Genomic DNA, 16,337 nt, shown 5'->3' on the forward strand with positions numbered 1-16,337 from the left:
TTGTTAACAGGATCAACTTCTTTGTCAACGAACCTGTAAATCAAGGAAACAGAATAATACATAGATGTATTCATGATAACAGAAAATAATCGGCAGAGTTTAGGGAAAACTGGGCTTAATGCCTGTGCATAAAATATCGTCCTAAGTTAGCCTGTGCACTGCATCCAGGTAATCAGGGATGATACTGTCCGCTTCTATGGAATTGTTTGTTTAATGAAAGCCTCTTCTCTTTCTTGACGAAAATGCAAACTGCACAGGCTAATTAGGGATGACACTTTATGATTTAATGGATTTTGGGTTTAAAGGACGCTTTAGTCTTATGCAATACGCCCAGTTTTCCAAGAACACACCTGAAATGTTTTCTGCTATTCTGAATTAATATATTTTTCATTTATTTGTCCTTGATTTAGAGGTTTGATTACAAAGTAGGTGATCCAATTATCTTAGAACTCAGTTAGTCATAGCTCTGAAATATTGATGATATTAAGACACTTAAACTTGTGTTCCATTTATCATAAGTAAGGTTTATGCAAGCTATAGACTGATAAAGATGCAAGCATGACACTCTGGACTTGTCATCATTATTTTGATAATAGAGTCACACTCAGGCTCAGCTCTATTCCTCAGGTTACAGTTGTCAGCAATTACCTGCTCACTATGCCCTTCATTACGCAACCTTTCCATCCCTAAATAACAGTAAATAAATTATTGACAAGAAAAAGAATGCTTCTAAGGATTTAAACTTGTTTTCCATTAGTTTACTTAATAAAATAATAATATAACTTCATGCAGATTAAGTATATTATCTTTTTATCTAAGAGTAACAGATTGACCCTGCTTTATTTCTGTTAACCAGGTCTCAGCTGTCTGGAAGAAGCAGTCAGCCTGCGCCAGGTAACCTGTCCATGGCACAACCAATGCCCTCACAGGCTCTACCCAGGTTTGAGCCAGGCAGGGGACCAGTCCCTGGTACCCATGACGAGAGGGCTCAACCAATGCCTGCATCAGCCCAGCCAGGTCAAAGATCAGCGAGGTTGGACCAAGGTCGGGTACCAACCCCTGCTGTCCTGGATGAGAACAATACTGGGGCTGCCTGCGCCCCTCAAAGCATGATCATTCCAAATGACCACGGGGCATCGAGATCTGACGACCCTGCTATCGGGACACAGAGTCTGATGCCCAACATGGTCGGACGATCAAACCAACATTTTCAGCAGGAAAAATTAATGCATCTCAACTCCTCACTCTTTATGGGAAATTCTATGATGACTGGTCCACCAAATGGTACCCCTAATCAGACTCAACAGAGTCACTTGGATACTAGCGTGCCAAATCTTGTGTTACAACAGCAGCAGCAGCATCAGATAGTTCAACATCAGCAGAGTCCTTCAAATCATGCTAACTCATTGTTCCAGCAAAATGTTACTGACCAATCAGCTCACCTGTTACAGACACAGCAAGGTCAGTTCAACCAATCAAATCCTGCCTTCCAGCCACACAATTCCAACCAATCACAAAACATGTTACATCACCAGCAGCCCAATAAAACCAGCCAATCCAATGATAATCCGGTACCAGCTTTGCCTGGTTACCACGTGTCGCTGACAGCACCCATGGAGTTCCCGCCCAATAGACAACCACCTGGCGAGTATCACGGAGCAAGACCTAAACAACCTCCATCACCTGGTCCTGAGGTAATGTTGACTTTTGAGTGAACAAATTGGGAGTTTTTTATTTAATCTGTGTTTAAAACACACTTAAAAAATGAATTGCATATTTAAAGAAAACAATTTTGCCAAGAATGAAAGACAGTATACACACAATTATTGTTGCCACTAAGATTGACAATTTCAATTCCAATTAAAAATTACAATACTGTATATGGGTTATAAGTTGATTCTTTGAAAAACGCTAATAGGTAAGAGTAAAATAATAAACAAAATTTATCTTTACGCAGTTTAATGCCGTTTTATTCAAAGTATGTGGATAAAATAGTTTTGCTAATAGACATTTTAAGTGAACATGTGTAAACGATTGGTTATAATTGATCTAACATATCAGCAATGATGTTTGTCAGCCGGAAGATGTGTCAGAAAACATTCATATAGATCATGTTCAAGTCTAGGTATTTGTGAAAGTTGATGAAGATGTAACATGTGGTGTGTTTTCAGCCTGCCGGTTTGGTCCCATCGTCTGCAAATGTTGAAGTCCCTCAGAGCCCTGGCACAGGTTAGTTCTTGATGTTGATATTTTGCACCGTTTTGTTTGGCTAAATGAAAGCTTCGCTTTGCATGCATTTCTCTATATTTGTACATGAGCCTCTCTATTTGAAATCTGGCTTTAATGCAGTCTGCACAGGCTTATCAGGGACATTACGTTCTGCTTTTATAGCATTTTTTGTTTGAAGGAAGTCTCTTATTTGGGAAAATCCAGTTATTGCTGGAAATGTCTTCCCTGATTAAACTAGGACATGATACACACATGCATCAAGCCCCATTACCCAGAGTGCCGCTAATATGTATTAGTTTGTATGTATCTTTGTTGCCTTACAATTGTAAACTTAGGCAACTGGTAGAGGCTTGGCGAAATTGGAAAAAATCTGCCGGTCATCTGGACAGGCATTTCAGAAAATGTGCCGGTCTGGAGAAAATTTGGTCAGACCGAAAAAAAAAACAACACAACTATGTACATTAACATAAATAATGATGATCATCCAACGAAATATGTAACAGGGCATCTTATTGGTTAAACTATATTTAACTGACCAATGATATCCATTTAGGCATTATAACAACGTAAACTAAAGTAAGGAGGACATTTCGAAAATGAAATTGCGGTTAACGGACATTAACTTGTACAATTTTAAATGATAACTTGTTTGAGACCTATGATGAGTGCATGTTATAAAGATATCACTAGAACACTAGAGCCATGCTTCATACAGAAATTCATATTTTAATGTCCTTATCAACTCGAAAAATATGTCAAAGCTACCAAGATCTTTTTTGTTAGAACGCAGTTGCTGATTTTGCGACTGAGTTTGAAGTAGGTGTTGTGTAACCAGTTGGATTTGCTAATTGTACGCAACAAACTTATTGCAAACATCAAAACAATAAGCGATTTCATTTTCATGATGTTGTAAGGGGTTTGCTCTTCGAATTTTTAATAATATTATTATTTGTTTGCATTCATTTCACATTTTGCCTGTTGTCATGACCGATATTCTTGTTATACCTACCGGACCAAATGGAAATCTGCCGGTCAGGACCGGCAGACAAGCAATTTCGCCAAGCCTGCTGGTAGGATCTTCCATCATCCAAGCCAGCTGGCTTTATCTGTTCAATTGGTGGGGATTGGGAGGGTTAATAGTTGTTGTAATGTAAATACAGTAGTAGCCTAGTTGATGTGATCAGGGGAGCAGAAATCAGTGGTCTAGATGTAAACCTAGTTGTAAGGGAGTAACTAAGTAGGCTTTAAAAAGTTCAAACAGAAATAAGTACTCCTGTAGCAGCTGCCTTGTTTACATCAAATGACTAGGGTAAACGGTTTCCTCACTATTTGAATTTGTATGCCCCCGGATTGAATGATCGGGGGTATATTGTTTTTGTCCTGTCTGTCTGTCTGTCATTCATTCCTTCATTCATTCATTCATTGTGTCCCAAAACTTTAACCTTGGTCATAACTTTTGCAATATTGAAGATAGTAACTTGATATTTGGCATTCATGTGTATCTCATGGAGCTTCATATTTTGAGTAGTGAAAGGTCAAGGTCATCTTTCAAGGTCAAAGGTCACCTATATGGCTTCAAAGCAGCGCAATAGGGGGCATTGTTTTTCTGACAAACACATCTCTTGTTTTGGTTATTGCATACATTATATGCGTCTAATCAGGGTTTTTTTCCTTGTTGTAAAAAGTACGGTACTGGTAAAGCGGTGCATACAATTCTGAACTAGGAAAAATTCTAGTTGTTTAATCCTTACATTGGGAAATTGCCATGATGAAATATGCAATTTTTAGCTCATCTATTTTTTGAAAAAAAATTATGAGCTATTGTCATCACCTCGGCGTCGGCGTTGGCGTTGGCGTTGGCGTTGGCGTTGGCGTTGGCGTCGGCGTCCGGTTAAGTTTTGCGTTTAGGTCCACTTTTCTCAGAAAGTATCAATGCTATTGCATTCAAACTTGGTACACTTACTTACTATCATGAGGGGACTGGGCAGGCAAAGTTAGATAACTCTGGCGTGCATTTTGACAGAATTATGTGCCCTTTTTATACTTAAAAAATTGAAAATTTTGGTTAAGTTTTGCGTTTAGTTCCACTTTTCTCAGTAAGTATCAATGCTATTGCATTCAAACTTGGTACACTTACTTACTATCATGAGGGGACTGGGCAGGCAAATTTAGATAACTCTGGCATGCATTTTGACAGAATTATGTGCCCTTTTTATACTTAGAAAATTGACAATTTTGGTTAAGTTTTGTGTTTAGGTCCATTTTATTCCTTAAGCATTAAAGCTATTGCTTTCATACTTGCAACACTTACTAACTATCATAAGGGGACTGTGCAGGCAAAGTAATGTAACTCTGACTGGCATTTTGACAGAATTATGTGCCCTTTTTATACTTAGAAAATTGAAAATTTGATTAAGTTTTGTGTTTAGGTCCACTTTATTCCTACAGTATCAAAGCTATTGCTTTCATACTTGCAAGATTTATGAACTATCATAAGGGGACCGTGCAGGCAAAGTTATGTAACTCTGACTGGCATTTGAACGGAATTATGGGCCCTTTATACTTAGAAAATTGAAAATTTGGTTAAGATTTATGTTTTGGTCCACTTTACCCCTAAAGTATCATAGATATTGCTTTCATACTTGGAACACTCACAAACTATCATAAGGGTACAGTAAAAGGACAAGTTGCATAACTCTGGTTGTCATTGTTACGGAATTATGGCCCTTTTTTGACTTAGTAACTTTTAATATATGGTTAAATTTTGTGTTTCGATCCACTTTACTTCTTAAGTATCAAGGCTATTGCTTTCAAACTTCAAATACTTACATGCTATCATGAGGTTACTGTACCTGGCAACTTTAATTTTACTTTGACCTTTGAATGACCTTGACTCTCAAGGTCAAATTATTAAATTTTGCTAAAATTGCCATAACTTCTTTATTTATGATTAGATTTGATTGATACTTTGATGAAACTACTCTTACCTGACATACCACAATAGACTCCACCCAAACCATCCCCCGTGCCGTCCCCTCCCCCCCTCCCCCCTCCCCCCCCTCCCCCCCCCTATTTTTTTTTTTTTTTTTTTTTTTTTTTTTTAAGATCATCTCACAAATGACCACCACACCCTCACACTATACCCCCCCCCCCACCCCACCCCCCCCCCCCCTAATTTTTTTTTTTTTTTTTTTTTTTTTTTTTTTTTTTTAAGATCATCTCACAAATTACCACCACACCCTCACACTATACCCCCCCCATTTTTTTTTTAAAAATGGTTATGTTTGAAATACCGTCCAACCATCGCACCCAAACCCCCCCCCCATCGCCCCCCCCCAACCCCCCCCCCCCCCCCCCCGGATTTTTTTTTTTTTTTTTTTTTTTTTTCGCTTTTTTGGAAGATAATGTAATAAATGTCCACAACCCCACACTATACACCCCTCTTCACTCCACTCCTCCCTCCTTTGTGATTGAAAATGAGAGTCCCTTCACCTTTAAAAAGAAAATAGATGAGCGGTCTGCACCCGCAAGGCGGTGCTCTTGTTTGTCTTATTAATTACTTGGTACTTGATTGCTTATACCCATTAAAATAATTGTTTACAGACATGCCAGAATGACTGTTTTGTACTAAAGTTTGTATAAAGAACACACACTTATGAAGAATAAACGCAGTAAAAAAACTTATATGACATGTTGTTTTTTCAACTCTCACAAAACACTGTATTTCTTATTTATTGTAGGAAAACTGTTGTACAAAGATTGTTCGTGAAGCCAAACTTTGTCAATGTAACACGTTTGCATGACTAACAGTTAATTTGTTAAAGGATTATTATGCCCCCCTTTGAAGAAGGGTATGTTTTTTCCGGATGATAACACAAGGTACATTGATCATGAATTGCAGATGACCCCTAATGATTAACCAGGTCACTAGGTCAAAGGTCAAGGTAACGGTGACTCAACTTAGAAAAATGGTTTCCGGATGATAACTCAAGAACGCTTACCCCTAGGATCATGAAACTTCATAGGTACATTGATCATGACTCTCAGATGACCCCTATTGACTTTCAGGTCACTAGGTCAAAGGTCAAGGTCACGGTGACTTGACACAGTAAAATGGTTTCCGGATGATAACACAAGAAAGCTTACGCCTAGTATCATGAAACTTCATAGGTACATTGATCATGACTCACTCGCAGATGACCCCTATTGATTTTCAGGTCACTAGGTCAAAGGTCAAGGTCACAGTGCCAAAAAACATATTCACACAATGGCTGCCACTACAACTGACAGCCCATATGGGGGGCATGCATGTTTTACAAACAGCCCTTGTTTACAATAATGACTTATTTCAGTGTCGTCCCTGATTAGCCTGTGCTCTCTGCAGAGGCTAAGGCTAATCTGATATGACACATTATGCACATGCATTAAATATTTTTCCCAGTGTGTGAGATATGCGGCTACAACCAGGCAGAGGTGCTGTGTCAGGACCAGATGTGTGCCAACAAGATGTTGTGCATGGAGTGTAACACCAAGTGGCACAGCCACCCCAAGCGCACAAACCATAAGGTGGAGAGGCTTCACCCCCTGACCTCCCCGCGGTCAGCCCCGGCCCCCGACCGACAGCAATCTGACGATGGGAACACCCAACAACCAGGTTGGTAGTGTTTTTCAACCCTTTCTTTTACCATCACTGATTTAAAAAAAAAAGCTTTATGCTAGACTACTTACGTTTTAGACAGACTAAATATGTTTTATAAGCCTGCAATATTTGGTGCTCAATTTCAAATTGTGAGGTTTACAATTAAGTTATTTGAAGAATGATCAACAGATATTTGCAATTGTTTCCTTTGTATCAAGTTACCAATTACCTGTAACTTGAATTGGAAGACGAAATCCAACTGGTAGGGACAAAAACAAACTTTTTACGTTTGGTTCACAGCATGGGCAACAAACCTTAATAATTTTGTTGCCCAGCCAAAGAGGTACATTCTCTTTAAATAATGCACATTTGGTATCAAGTATAAATTATCTATTACTTTCTTTAAAAAAAAAAAAAATAACAAGATTGACATGACACTTAATCCAATATGTCTGATTATGAGCCTGAATTGAATCATTTCCTTTGCGTAAATAAATGAATATTATTAAAATGATTATTGATCCACAGCCCCAATGTTTATTCAATGTTTAATTTCACTGAATTTTTTCAAGCTTTGGAAAAGCTAGATGCCTGGTCGGACTACCAATTTTTAAAATTAAGTTCCCCTGCTAAAAATCTACTCCCTCCAGGCAACCACTTATTTCTATCCCAGACTGGGCAGTAAGAGAATTAGGGTACAAAACTTGAGTGGGATTAGTGCTAAGCTGTGTAAACAGGCAAGTGAGTTTACCCTGTGGAGCACTTTTCATGCAAGCTTAAGGCCTCAGAATCAAGTCCCAGATTAGCTGCACAATTCCCTTCTCTGTGACATTTTTTGTGAAAATTTGTCTAGAACTTTGTAACTTTTGGCTACTTCTTGTCTTCAGGTGAAAACCAGTACAGACAGTCCCAGGGAAGAATTCTGGGTGGCAACAGCATGACGGGATATGGCTTACCACAACATGGGGTGCAGAATACACCTCAGTGAGTCATTTTGTGGTTAAGTTGTTCAAATTTTAGTGGTAGACGTCTTTTAATTTTTCAGATGGATTTCTTAAGTTTTTAATTGTTAATTCACTTTTAACATACAGCCATATAAAATAACTTTGCCATGTGTTGACTACTATGTTAATGTAGACACATTCGTTAAGTTATTCACTTATAAATACACCTTCCATTTGTTTTGCATTTATTCTGTCACAACACATACCTCATATCTTCCAAATACGTTGTGATTCAGCTATAAATTCTTGTGAATTTGTTTCCCAGGTCACATCACCAGAGAAGCTTGTCTACTAATCAACAAATAGGCATGCCACAAACACCATCACAGTCTGGCAGTTACCAGGGCATGCCACAAACACAGACACAGTCAAGCGGGTACCAGGCCAACTTCAACCAAAATCTCCATGGCAACCCCCAGTTTCCTGGTGCTGAGCACATGATGCAGCCCGGATACATAATTTCCCATCAGCAACAGTATCCTATGCCTCCATCCATGCATTATCCATCTGGAATTGTTACCAGCGGGCATATGCTGTATCAGCCTGTTCAGCCACATTATCAGGCTAGCATTCCTGTGTATATACAAGGGGGTTATGGATTGCAAATGGGGAGCCCTGAAGAACACGGGATGATCCCGTCTAGATCAGACACAACTCTGAACAGGCATTCCACTTATGATCAGACCGGATATAATGATAGTCATATGAGACATTCAGTGCCAACGCAGAAAGGTTTGGAACAGAAAAAATTAACAACTCCGACCTCCGCTGGATCATCCGGTAGCATGCTTCCTTGGCATTCAGAGAGTTCACTTCTTCCTGGTATTCTAGAAATTAAAGATCTTGGCAAGAGGCATTCAAAGTTGGAGATAATGTTGATGAATCTGCAAGATGATGTCAAGGATTATGACCAAAAAATGAATGATATCATGATAGAAAATCCTGACTTTTTTCATGACGAAAACTACCAAAACTATGCAAGGAAAAAGAGGAAACACTTGCAAGAAATAAAGGAATTAACTAAGCATAAACATGAACTGGAATCATCGCAAGAGGTGCAAGCTGGTGACATTGATCAGCAGAATGGAACCAATGAAACAATTGAGACACTAAAGAAGCGACTGTCAGACATTAATCTTTCAAAGCCCCCTAGTAGCCCCTACTTCCCTGCTGTGGCCAGTCCTGAAAACTTGAGACCCATATTTCAGCCTTTGGGTCCACCAGTGGTCAGTTACCCATACCCTTCCTACCCTCCAGGCACATTGACCACTCCAACAGTGACCCCTGTAAATATGGTGGGGACGTCACAACATTATCCCCAGGTTTTGCAATCGAGTGGGCAAGAAAATGTACCCAGTAATACTTCCACCTTGACAAGTGCGTGGAGGCCAGGCATTCCTCAGAATATTCAGAACAACTTTTCTGGATGTGGTGATCACAATATGGACGAAATTAGAAAAATGCTAGTTCTTGACCAGAATCCACACGCTCCGAGACCTAGTATTGGAAATGCGTCAGGACTGGATGTAGGCCAGGTACCAATTGCCTATCCTCCAAACATTATCGACACATCACCACCCAATGTGCACAAGTCTGGTGTTAACAAGACCTTGGAGGAGAAATGGCAATGTGAACACTGCACTCTCCTTAATGACACTACAACAAACATTTGTAGAGCATGTGAAAAAACATCAACAAGGCGGCAGTCTGGAGGTCAGCAACCAGCAGGGAATTCTGGGGAGCTGCAGCAAGAGCAGTGCGAGCACTGCACGTCCTTTAACCCTGTTGGCACAAAAGTTTGCTCTGTTTGCTGTAGGTCGCAGGACAAATACCAGGCAAAGCTTCGAGTGTCCACTAGCGCCGCCAAGTTGGCAGCTCAGCATAAAGACAGCCAATCATCCGAAGGCGTTGGGTCACCATTTGAATTCGTTCCCCGTGCAAATGAGACTGAGAAGAAGTCCCCAGAGTTGATTGCAGCCTCTGGAGTTGGGAAGATCATTGATGAAGAGCAGGATAAGGTATTTACTTAGAAACAAGAGAATCCTGTGTGAATTAACACATTTAAGCTGCACTGTGGGAAAGTTCTTCTTATTCAGGTGCGTCAAGTGTTGTCTCAGATTAGCCTGTGCACATACTTATCAGGGACAACACTTTACGCTTTTATGAAAGTTTTCTTTGAAAACAAGTCTCTTCTTAGAAGAAATTATATTTAGGCAGGAAGGCAGATTGCACAGGCTTTTTTGGAAAAACACTTAAGACACATGCATTGATCCTTAGTTTTCCCAGATGGTGGCTTCATTCTATATCATTTGTTAATATTTGCAACACAGTGGTGTTGGTATTATCTTCATCGTTCAGAAAGGCATTTAATAGATTTACTTTTTTACCAAATGGAATACCATAAATTTCCAAACAATTATTCAGCATACATTAAAAAGAATATGATTTTCAGTAAAATCTAAATAACATTTAACTTAAAAGGTTTACCTTGAGAAGAAGCAAGCACATGAGGAGTACGCCAAACGAATGAAACAGCAAGTTCAGATATCGAATTCACCTGCACCACCCACGAACCAGAGCGCTGCTTCCAAGGGGAGACAATCCCAAGCTGCCATCTTCCCGCCAGAGTTTATTGACTATGTCGCCATCCAGGAGAGCGATTGTAGCGCTGCAGTGATGGTAGAGGCAGCCCACCAGATGACCGCTGTTGGACCGCCAAAACCTTCTGCTCAGATTGCAAAATCAGAAAGTCTCAACAGTATGTCATTAGTTTGAACATATTTATTTTGGCTCTATTGAATTGAAAACCTAAGGATTTTTTGAGACGCTCTCGATTCCATTTCCTGGGTAGAACCAGTGCTTGGTGTCTTAAATGGTGAGAATTAAAAAATGCTCACACAGTAGAGATTGACCTCGTGACCTCCTTGTCACTAGGACACCACATCCACTACGCCACCGTGACATGTCTGCCTCTTTAAATTTGTTAGGCCCTTTCAGATGTAACTGGAGGTAACTATAGGTTAACCCCAACTAGATTTATCTTTGTTAATAGAGGACCATATAGCGAATATGCACTTTTTAAAAATTTCTTCATATTGAAATTGTGGTTTCTATGGTTGCAGAAATAATTGAAAATCTGCATCCTTCCATAACACATTTAAGCTAAGTTAATGAATCTTATAGAGATCCTGTACTGCTTGTTTTTTCTGTGACATACCTCTTGTTTACGATAAAGTCTTAATTTTAATGCTCCCCCAAAAAATTTAGGGGGGAGCATATAGTTGCCGCTTCATCCGTCCGTCCATGTGTCCGTCAGTGCACAATTTTTGTCCGGATTTTTTCTCAGCAACTAATGACCGGAATTCAATGAAACTTTATGGGAAGCTTCACAACCAAGAGGAGATGTGCATATTATCAGCCGGTTCTGGTTTGATGATTTTTCACAGAGTTATGGCCCTTTGAAATTTTCCATTAACTGTACATATAGTGCAATTCTTGTCCGGGCTATTTTTCAGCAACTAATGACCGGAATTCAATGAAACTTTATGGGAAGCTTCACTACCAAGAGGAAAACCTAATGTGCATATTATCAGCGGGTTCTGGTCGGATGATTTTTCACAGAGTTATGGCCCTTTAAAATCTTATTTAAAAAAATCTTGACCCCCCAACTACTGTGCCCTCAAGACGTTTCCTTTTATCTGAATATATAGTGTTTTTCCCAGGATGGCAAAGGGGCATGGCGCATTACTTTCAAAAAGGGCATTTTAGCGCGCAGTTTAGGCAAAAAAGGGCAAAAAACGTTCCCTGAATACCTGAATTACGGGGCAACATGTAATCGCATCTGAAGCAGTTGTGGAAAAAATAACATATAAACAAGCACATTTAATGGTAATTGATGTATTTAACTTACTATGATTTATATTAATATATTTACCTTGCAATGGACATATCCATGCTGTTTCAATAAACTGTACAGCACAACAAACATAGTAAGCAATATATGCATATGAATCTGATTATACACAGATCCACTAACATATAAATGAAGCCATGTTTGTCTTATCCCATTTTCTAACAATAATCTTGCCAGATGTTTAAAATAACATTGCGAGTAAATTGATCGCTAACAATATGCAAACGCTCGTTTCCGTGACATACATGCACCAAGTAGATTACAAATAAATAAATCATGTTGCTATCTAAAACATTTTTTATGCATCATTGATTATCACAGACATTTCATTAATTCCTTCTTAATGTATAATCTCCATCGTTAATTCGATCGTTTACAACGTTATTTGCCATTTTTGCCGATTCGCAATTTAATTCTGTATAGTCCGCCATGTTGTTCAAATGTCAAATGATGTGAGCGACAGGTGCGCATAGCAACGTTAAATCGTATACGCGATTCGCATTTTGTTCGATTAGTATACGTCTCAGTAATTATTTTAATAATTAGATCTAATTATCTTAAAGACGAAAGCGATAAAGAATAAATTTGTTTGTGTTTTTAAATGTAATTGTGCTTAAAAATATATGTTTTGATATAACTGAATAATGCATGCAATGCACAATTGCCACGAGAATAACATCGAGTTTTCCATCAAAAGTCTCCGAATTAACGATTTTATCATGGAGGAGTACACATTGCCGACCGAGAAGTGCGCTTGGTATAACATAGCCTCTGGCATTAACGATTGATACTGACACTGGGTTATTCACGCATGACTAATTCACAGCTTTGGAGCAGTCTACCTATAAATCGAGCCCTGTAATAGATTAAATCTGCTCAAATAATATAGTCAATAATACGTTCACGTCTCTCGAGTAAATCAAGCACAGTCGGAGCGTCACAGACAATCAAGGACGCTGATTTTACGGACCAAGTTAGATCGTAAGGCAATAAAGATGTTATCGATAAGGGCGCGTGGCGAAATTTGCCTTTGAAAAGAAGGGCGCGTGGCGAAATTTGCCTTTGAAAAGGGCAGCGTGGCGATCCGGGAAGGCGGCTTGGCTTTTCGCCATGCTTAAATGGCCTGGGAAAAACACTAATATATAGTGCAATATTGTGACAAAAAAAACCTTTGGGGAGCATCACCCGTCTCCGACGGTTTCTTGTTTGTCAAAGCTTTAATCTTGTTGCCACTATGTTTCTTGGGTAAACTGAATTTTAAAATTGTACAAGAAATTTATACTTCAAAATATTGCCTGAGTAGGACTTCTGTTTGAAACCTTACAATTGCAAGGTGGGCAACTTTTTTGATGACATTGTTTCACATTTTACATTTTAGCCTTGTAAAAAATCTCCATTTTAATGATTAAAACCTGATAAACTAATTTTGATGATTTTTAATTAGTATGTCAAATAAATTCCAACCCTTATCTCCTATGCAGAAAACTTGTCAACACTAAAAAAGAACATGGAGCAAGGTTCAAACAGTGGGGATGAAGCTTTCTCATCGGCCCCTACCAGCCTGGAGCCATTGACCCGTGAGGTCACAGAGGTTACATACAAGACCCCTCCGGAGGTCCCTGACACTGAGAAGGGGTTTGTGGACACCATGCTGAAACTGACGCAGGAAAGGGACCAGAAACAGGTCAACCTGGAGGGACGTACGCTCTTCTCAATCATCAAGGTGTGTCTTATAGTTATAAAGGCTTAAAGGGATATTTGAGCTTAGCCCAGGGGAAAGGGGAGTGCAGTGCAGTGGCTTAAGTGTCATCTCAGATTAGCATGTGCAGTTTGCAAAGGCTTATCAGGGGAAACGCTTTCTGGCTAAACTGGATTCTTGTTTAGAAGGTTCTTCCTTTAAACAAAAAAATACCATTAAAGTGGAAAATATCTTTCCTGATTAGCCTATGCAGACTGCACAAGCTGATCTGGGATGTCATTTGACGCACATGCATGACATTCTGTTTTCCCAGATGGGGCTCTTTTCTTTGATGATGAAAAAACAATACATACCACTTTCCTTCAAGTATGATGTTATGCCTTTAGGGACTAGTTCTTCTTTCAATGAATACGGTGCAAGATGCTCACTGTTTTCAAGTATCACGGTTGAGAAAGCGTGCACCTTATTACTTAGTTGCCCTTAATACTTTGAAATCACAGTACACCTGAAGTACTATTATATTTTTCGCTGGTTATGTAGATGGCATCTGAGGAGGGCTACACTGTACCTGAGGCAGAATTAGCCGTCATCTTGGACGAAAAAGACCCACTGCAGTATCTGAAGAATGTGTGGCCGAGTCTGATAGACCATGTGGCCTACCATGCAGCTGAGGAAGGCAAGAAGGGGCCACAAAACAGCGTAGGGGACGTGTCTGCAGAGGAAGCCAAGGCAGCACTTCTGGCATGTAAGGGAGATCTGGACGCTTCCATCAAGAAATGTATGGACGACAGGATTGTTAAGGTATTGTTTGGGAATTTGGTTTTCAAGTCTTGCATAGCATATTCATTTTTGGTTATCAAGTGTGCTGTGAGATATTATATGTTAATGAACTTGCTTTGAAATAGGTGTTAAAATTTCTGCTACAGTTTAGTGAACTGGAGGTAATTAAAAAAGGTAGTCCATTTAGGCATTGATAAGCAAATATATATACCTGTTTAAATTTTTCCAAATTCTACATCGGAATTTCTTGAATTTGCAACAGTGGCAATGTCAAGCTGATCAATATTTATGAGCCAATCTTGATGAAAGTTGGTGAGAATATTACTATTGACAATATCTAAGCTAAGTTCTAATCAGGTCAAGTGGAGTAAAAAATCTAGGTCATCTGATATTCTGAGCACACAAAAAAAATGCCTTCATAAAATCTTACTTTAATTCAGTTCTGCTCGTGATAGTTTATTCTCCGCATTTGGTATATAACAAAAAGCAAGTTTTCTGAGGTGAGTGAAATAGGACCAACATGGGGCTTAATGTATTGTTATGTGTTTATAAAGTGTTGTCCTAGATAAGCCTGTGCAGCCAGCACAGGCTAATCAGGGACAACACTTTCTGATATATTTAATTAAAAGTGACTATAACTGCTTCATTAAGCATTGTTCTTATACGTGTGCTTCGATTGTTTCAAGTATGGCATGGTAAGTCAGCAGAGAGATTTTGCGCTGGACTTAATGTATGCGCGTTAATTGTCATCCCAGATAGCCAGTCTGAACAGGCTTATCAGGTACAATACTTTCCGCTTATTTATTGTAACGTGCTTTGATTGTTTAAAGTATGGCATGGTGAGAAATATATGTGCGTTAAGTGTTGTCCCAAACTAGCCTGTGCAGTCTGCACAGGCTAATCAGGGACAACCCTTTCCACTAAATTTAATTCAACATGCTTTGATTGTTTCAAGTATGGCATGGTGAGTCAGCAGGGAGAGTTTGCGAGGGAGGAAATTCTGACGGCTCTCTTCCAGCACAAGGGAGACGTGATGGAGGCACTGGATCAGCTGAACCACTCGCTAGTCAAGCCTGTCAGTGATCGCGTGTGGAACGCTCCTGGAGAGGTGGATGGTAAGTAGAGGTGTAACGATTCGGTTCGATGCATTGAAAAACCGGTTCAACGCCGCTGATTCGATTTCGATACCAATACGGCCAATTTCGATTCGATTCACTGCAATCCCTATTGATCCGCATTTTAAACCATACTTTCCAAATCCGTCGTCTAAACTTTCTTGTCATTTGTAATACGTCGTGTGATTGGTCAATAGCCAATATGGCATCCAATGAATGAATGAATAACTTGCTGAGCATTACATAAGCCGGTAAAATGGCTTCTTAAACAATATAAAAGACACACCCTCAAAATTAAAATCAAAAGTATGGGAACATTTCCGGTTTCACGAAGGTTCTGATGCAAAGTCAACGTGCAAAACGTGTTTGGTTGACGTAAGTTGAAACAGGTATGTGTATTAACGGTATCCGCAACTCCATGCAAAAATCCAATAACGGCGAAAATATGCTGTTGTGGCTGATATCCAGTCAGATAAGCCGATAATTATTGATTTTATCGATAACGCGTAATAGCTTCACGTTGTTAACCGAGATGATAGTTTACCTTGATAATTTAAATCCCGATAGTCACGTCATTTGTTATTCAATACTTAAAATGTTACCCATTTTAGAAAGCTGAAATGTTGCTCTTTCTAAATATCTAATTTATATGTCAATGCATAACATATTAAAAAAGATATGACGAGTTAAACACAACGTAATTACGGTTTGTCTTCCAACTGCGGCTGAGTTTCGGGTAAAAAATATCGTCACCTTCACTGTAAATATATATTATTGCTCTGTCATTTTTAGTCAGAAATTTAACAAATAACATTCATTAGAAAGCTTATACATTGGCATTTTTATGTCCCCCACTATAGTAGTGGGGGACATATTGTTTTTGCCCTGTCTGTTGGTCTGTTGGTTGGTTGGTTTGCGCCAACTTTAACATTTGCAATAACTTTTGCAATATTGAAGA

At 39.2% G+C, this 16,337-nt stretch overlaps 1 protein-coding gene across 18 annotated transcripts in view; it reads left to right on the forward strand.

The window, feature by feature from the left end:
- Positions 1 to 16,337, forward strand: part of LOC127846658 (uncharacterized) — a 195,282-nt gene that overhangs the window by 14,179 nt on the left and 164,766 nt on the right. For 17 of the 18 annotated variants that reach the window (XR_008033599.1, XR_008033600.1, XM_052378100.1 and 14 more), the window contains exons 5-13: positions 857 to 1,694; positions 2,172 to 2,229; positions 6,671 to 6,883; positions 7,756 to 7,852; positions 8,138 to 9,890; positions 10,354 to 10,630; positions 13,267 to 13,508; positions 14,025 to 14,285; positions 15,220 to 15,379. Coding sequence is in view for 16 of the 18 variants with exons in the window: in XM_052378100.1 (XP_052234060.1) it covers positions 857 to 1,694; positions 2,172 to 2,229; positions 6,671 to 6,883; positions 7,756 to 7,852; positions 8,138 to 9,890; positions 10,354 to 10,630; positions 13,267 to 13,508; positions 14,025 to 14,285; positions 15,220 to 15,379 (3,899 nt within the window). In the remaining 2 variants the exon portion in view is untranslated. The remainder of the gene's footprint in view (positions 1 to 856; positions 1,695 to 2,171; positions 2,230 to 6,670; positions 6,884 to 7,755; positions 7,853 to 8,137; positions 9,891 to 10,353; positions 10,631 to 13,266; positions 13,509 to 14,024; positions 14,286 to 15,219; positions 15,380 to 16,337) is intronic. The other variant, XM_052378110.1, reaches the window with a different exon arrangement.

This window comes from Dreissena polymorpha, chromosome 9 (assembly GCF_020536995.1).
Source record: "Dreissena polymorpha isolate Duluth1 chromosome 9, UMN_Dpol_1.0, whole genome shotgun sequence".
Taxonomy (NCBI): Eukaryota; Metazoa; Mollusca; class Bivalvia; order Myida; family Dreissenidae; genus Dreissena; species Dreissena polymorpha.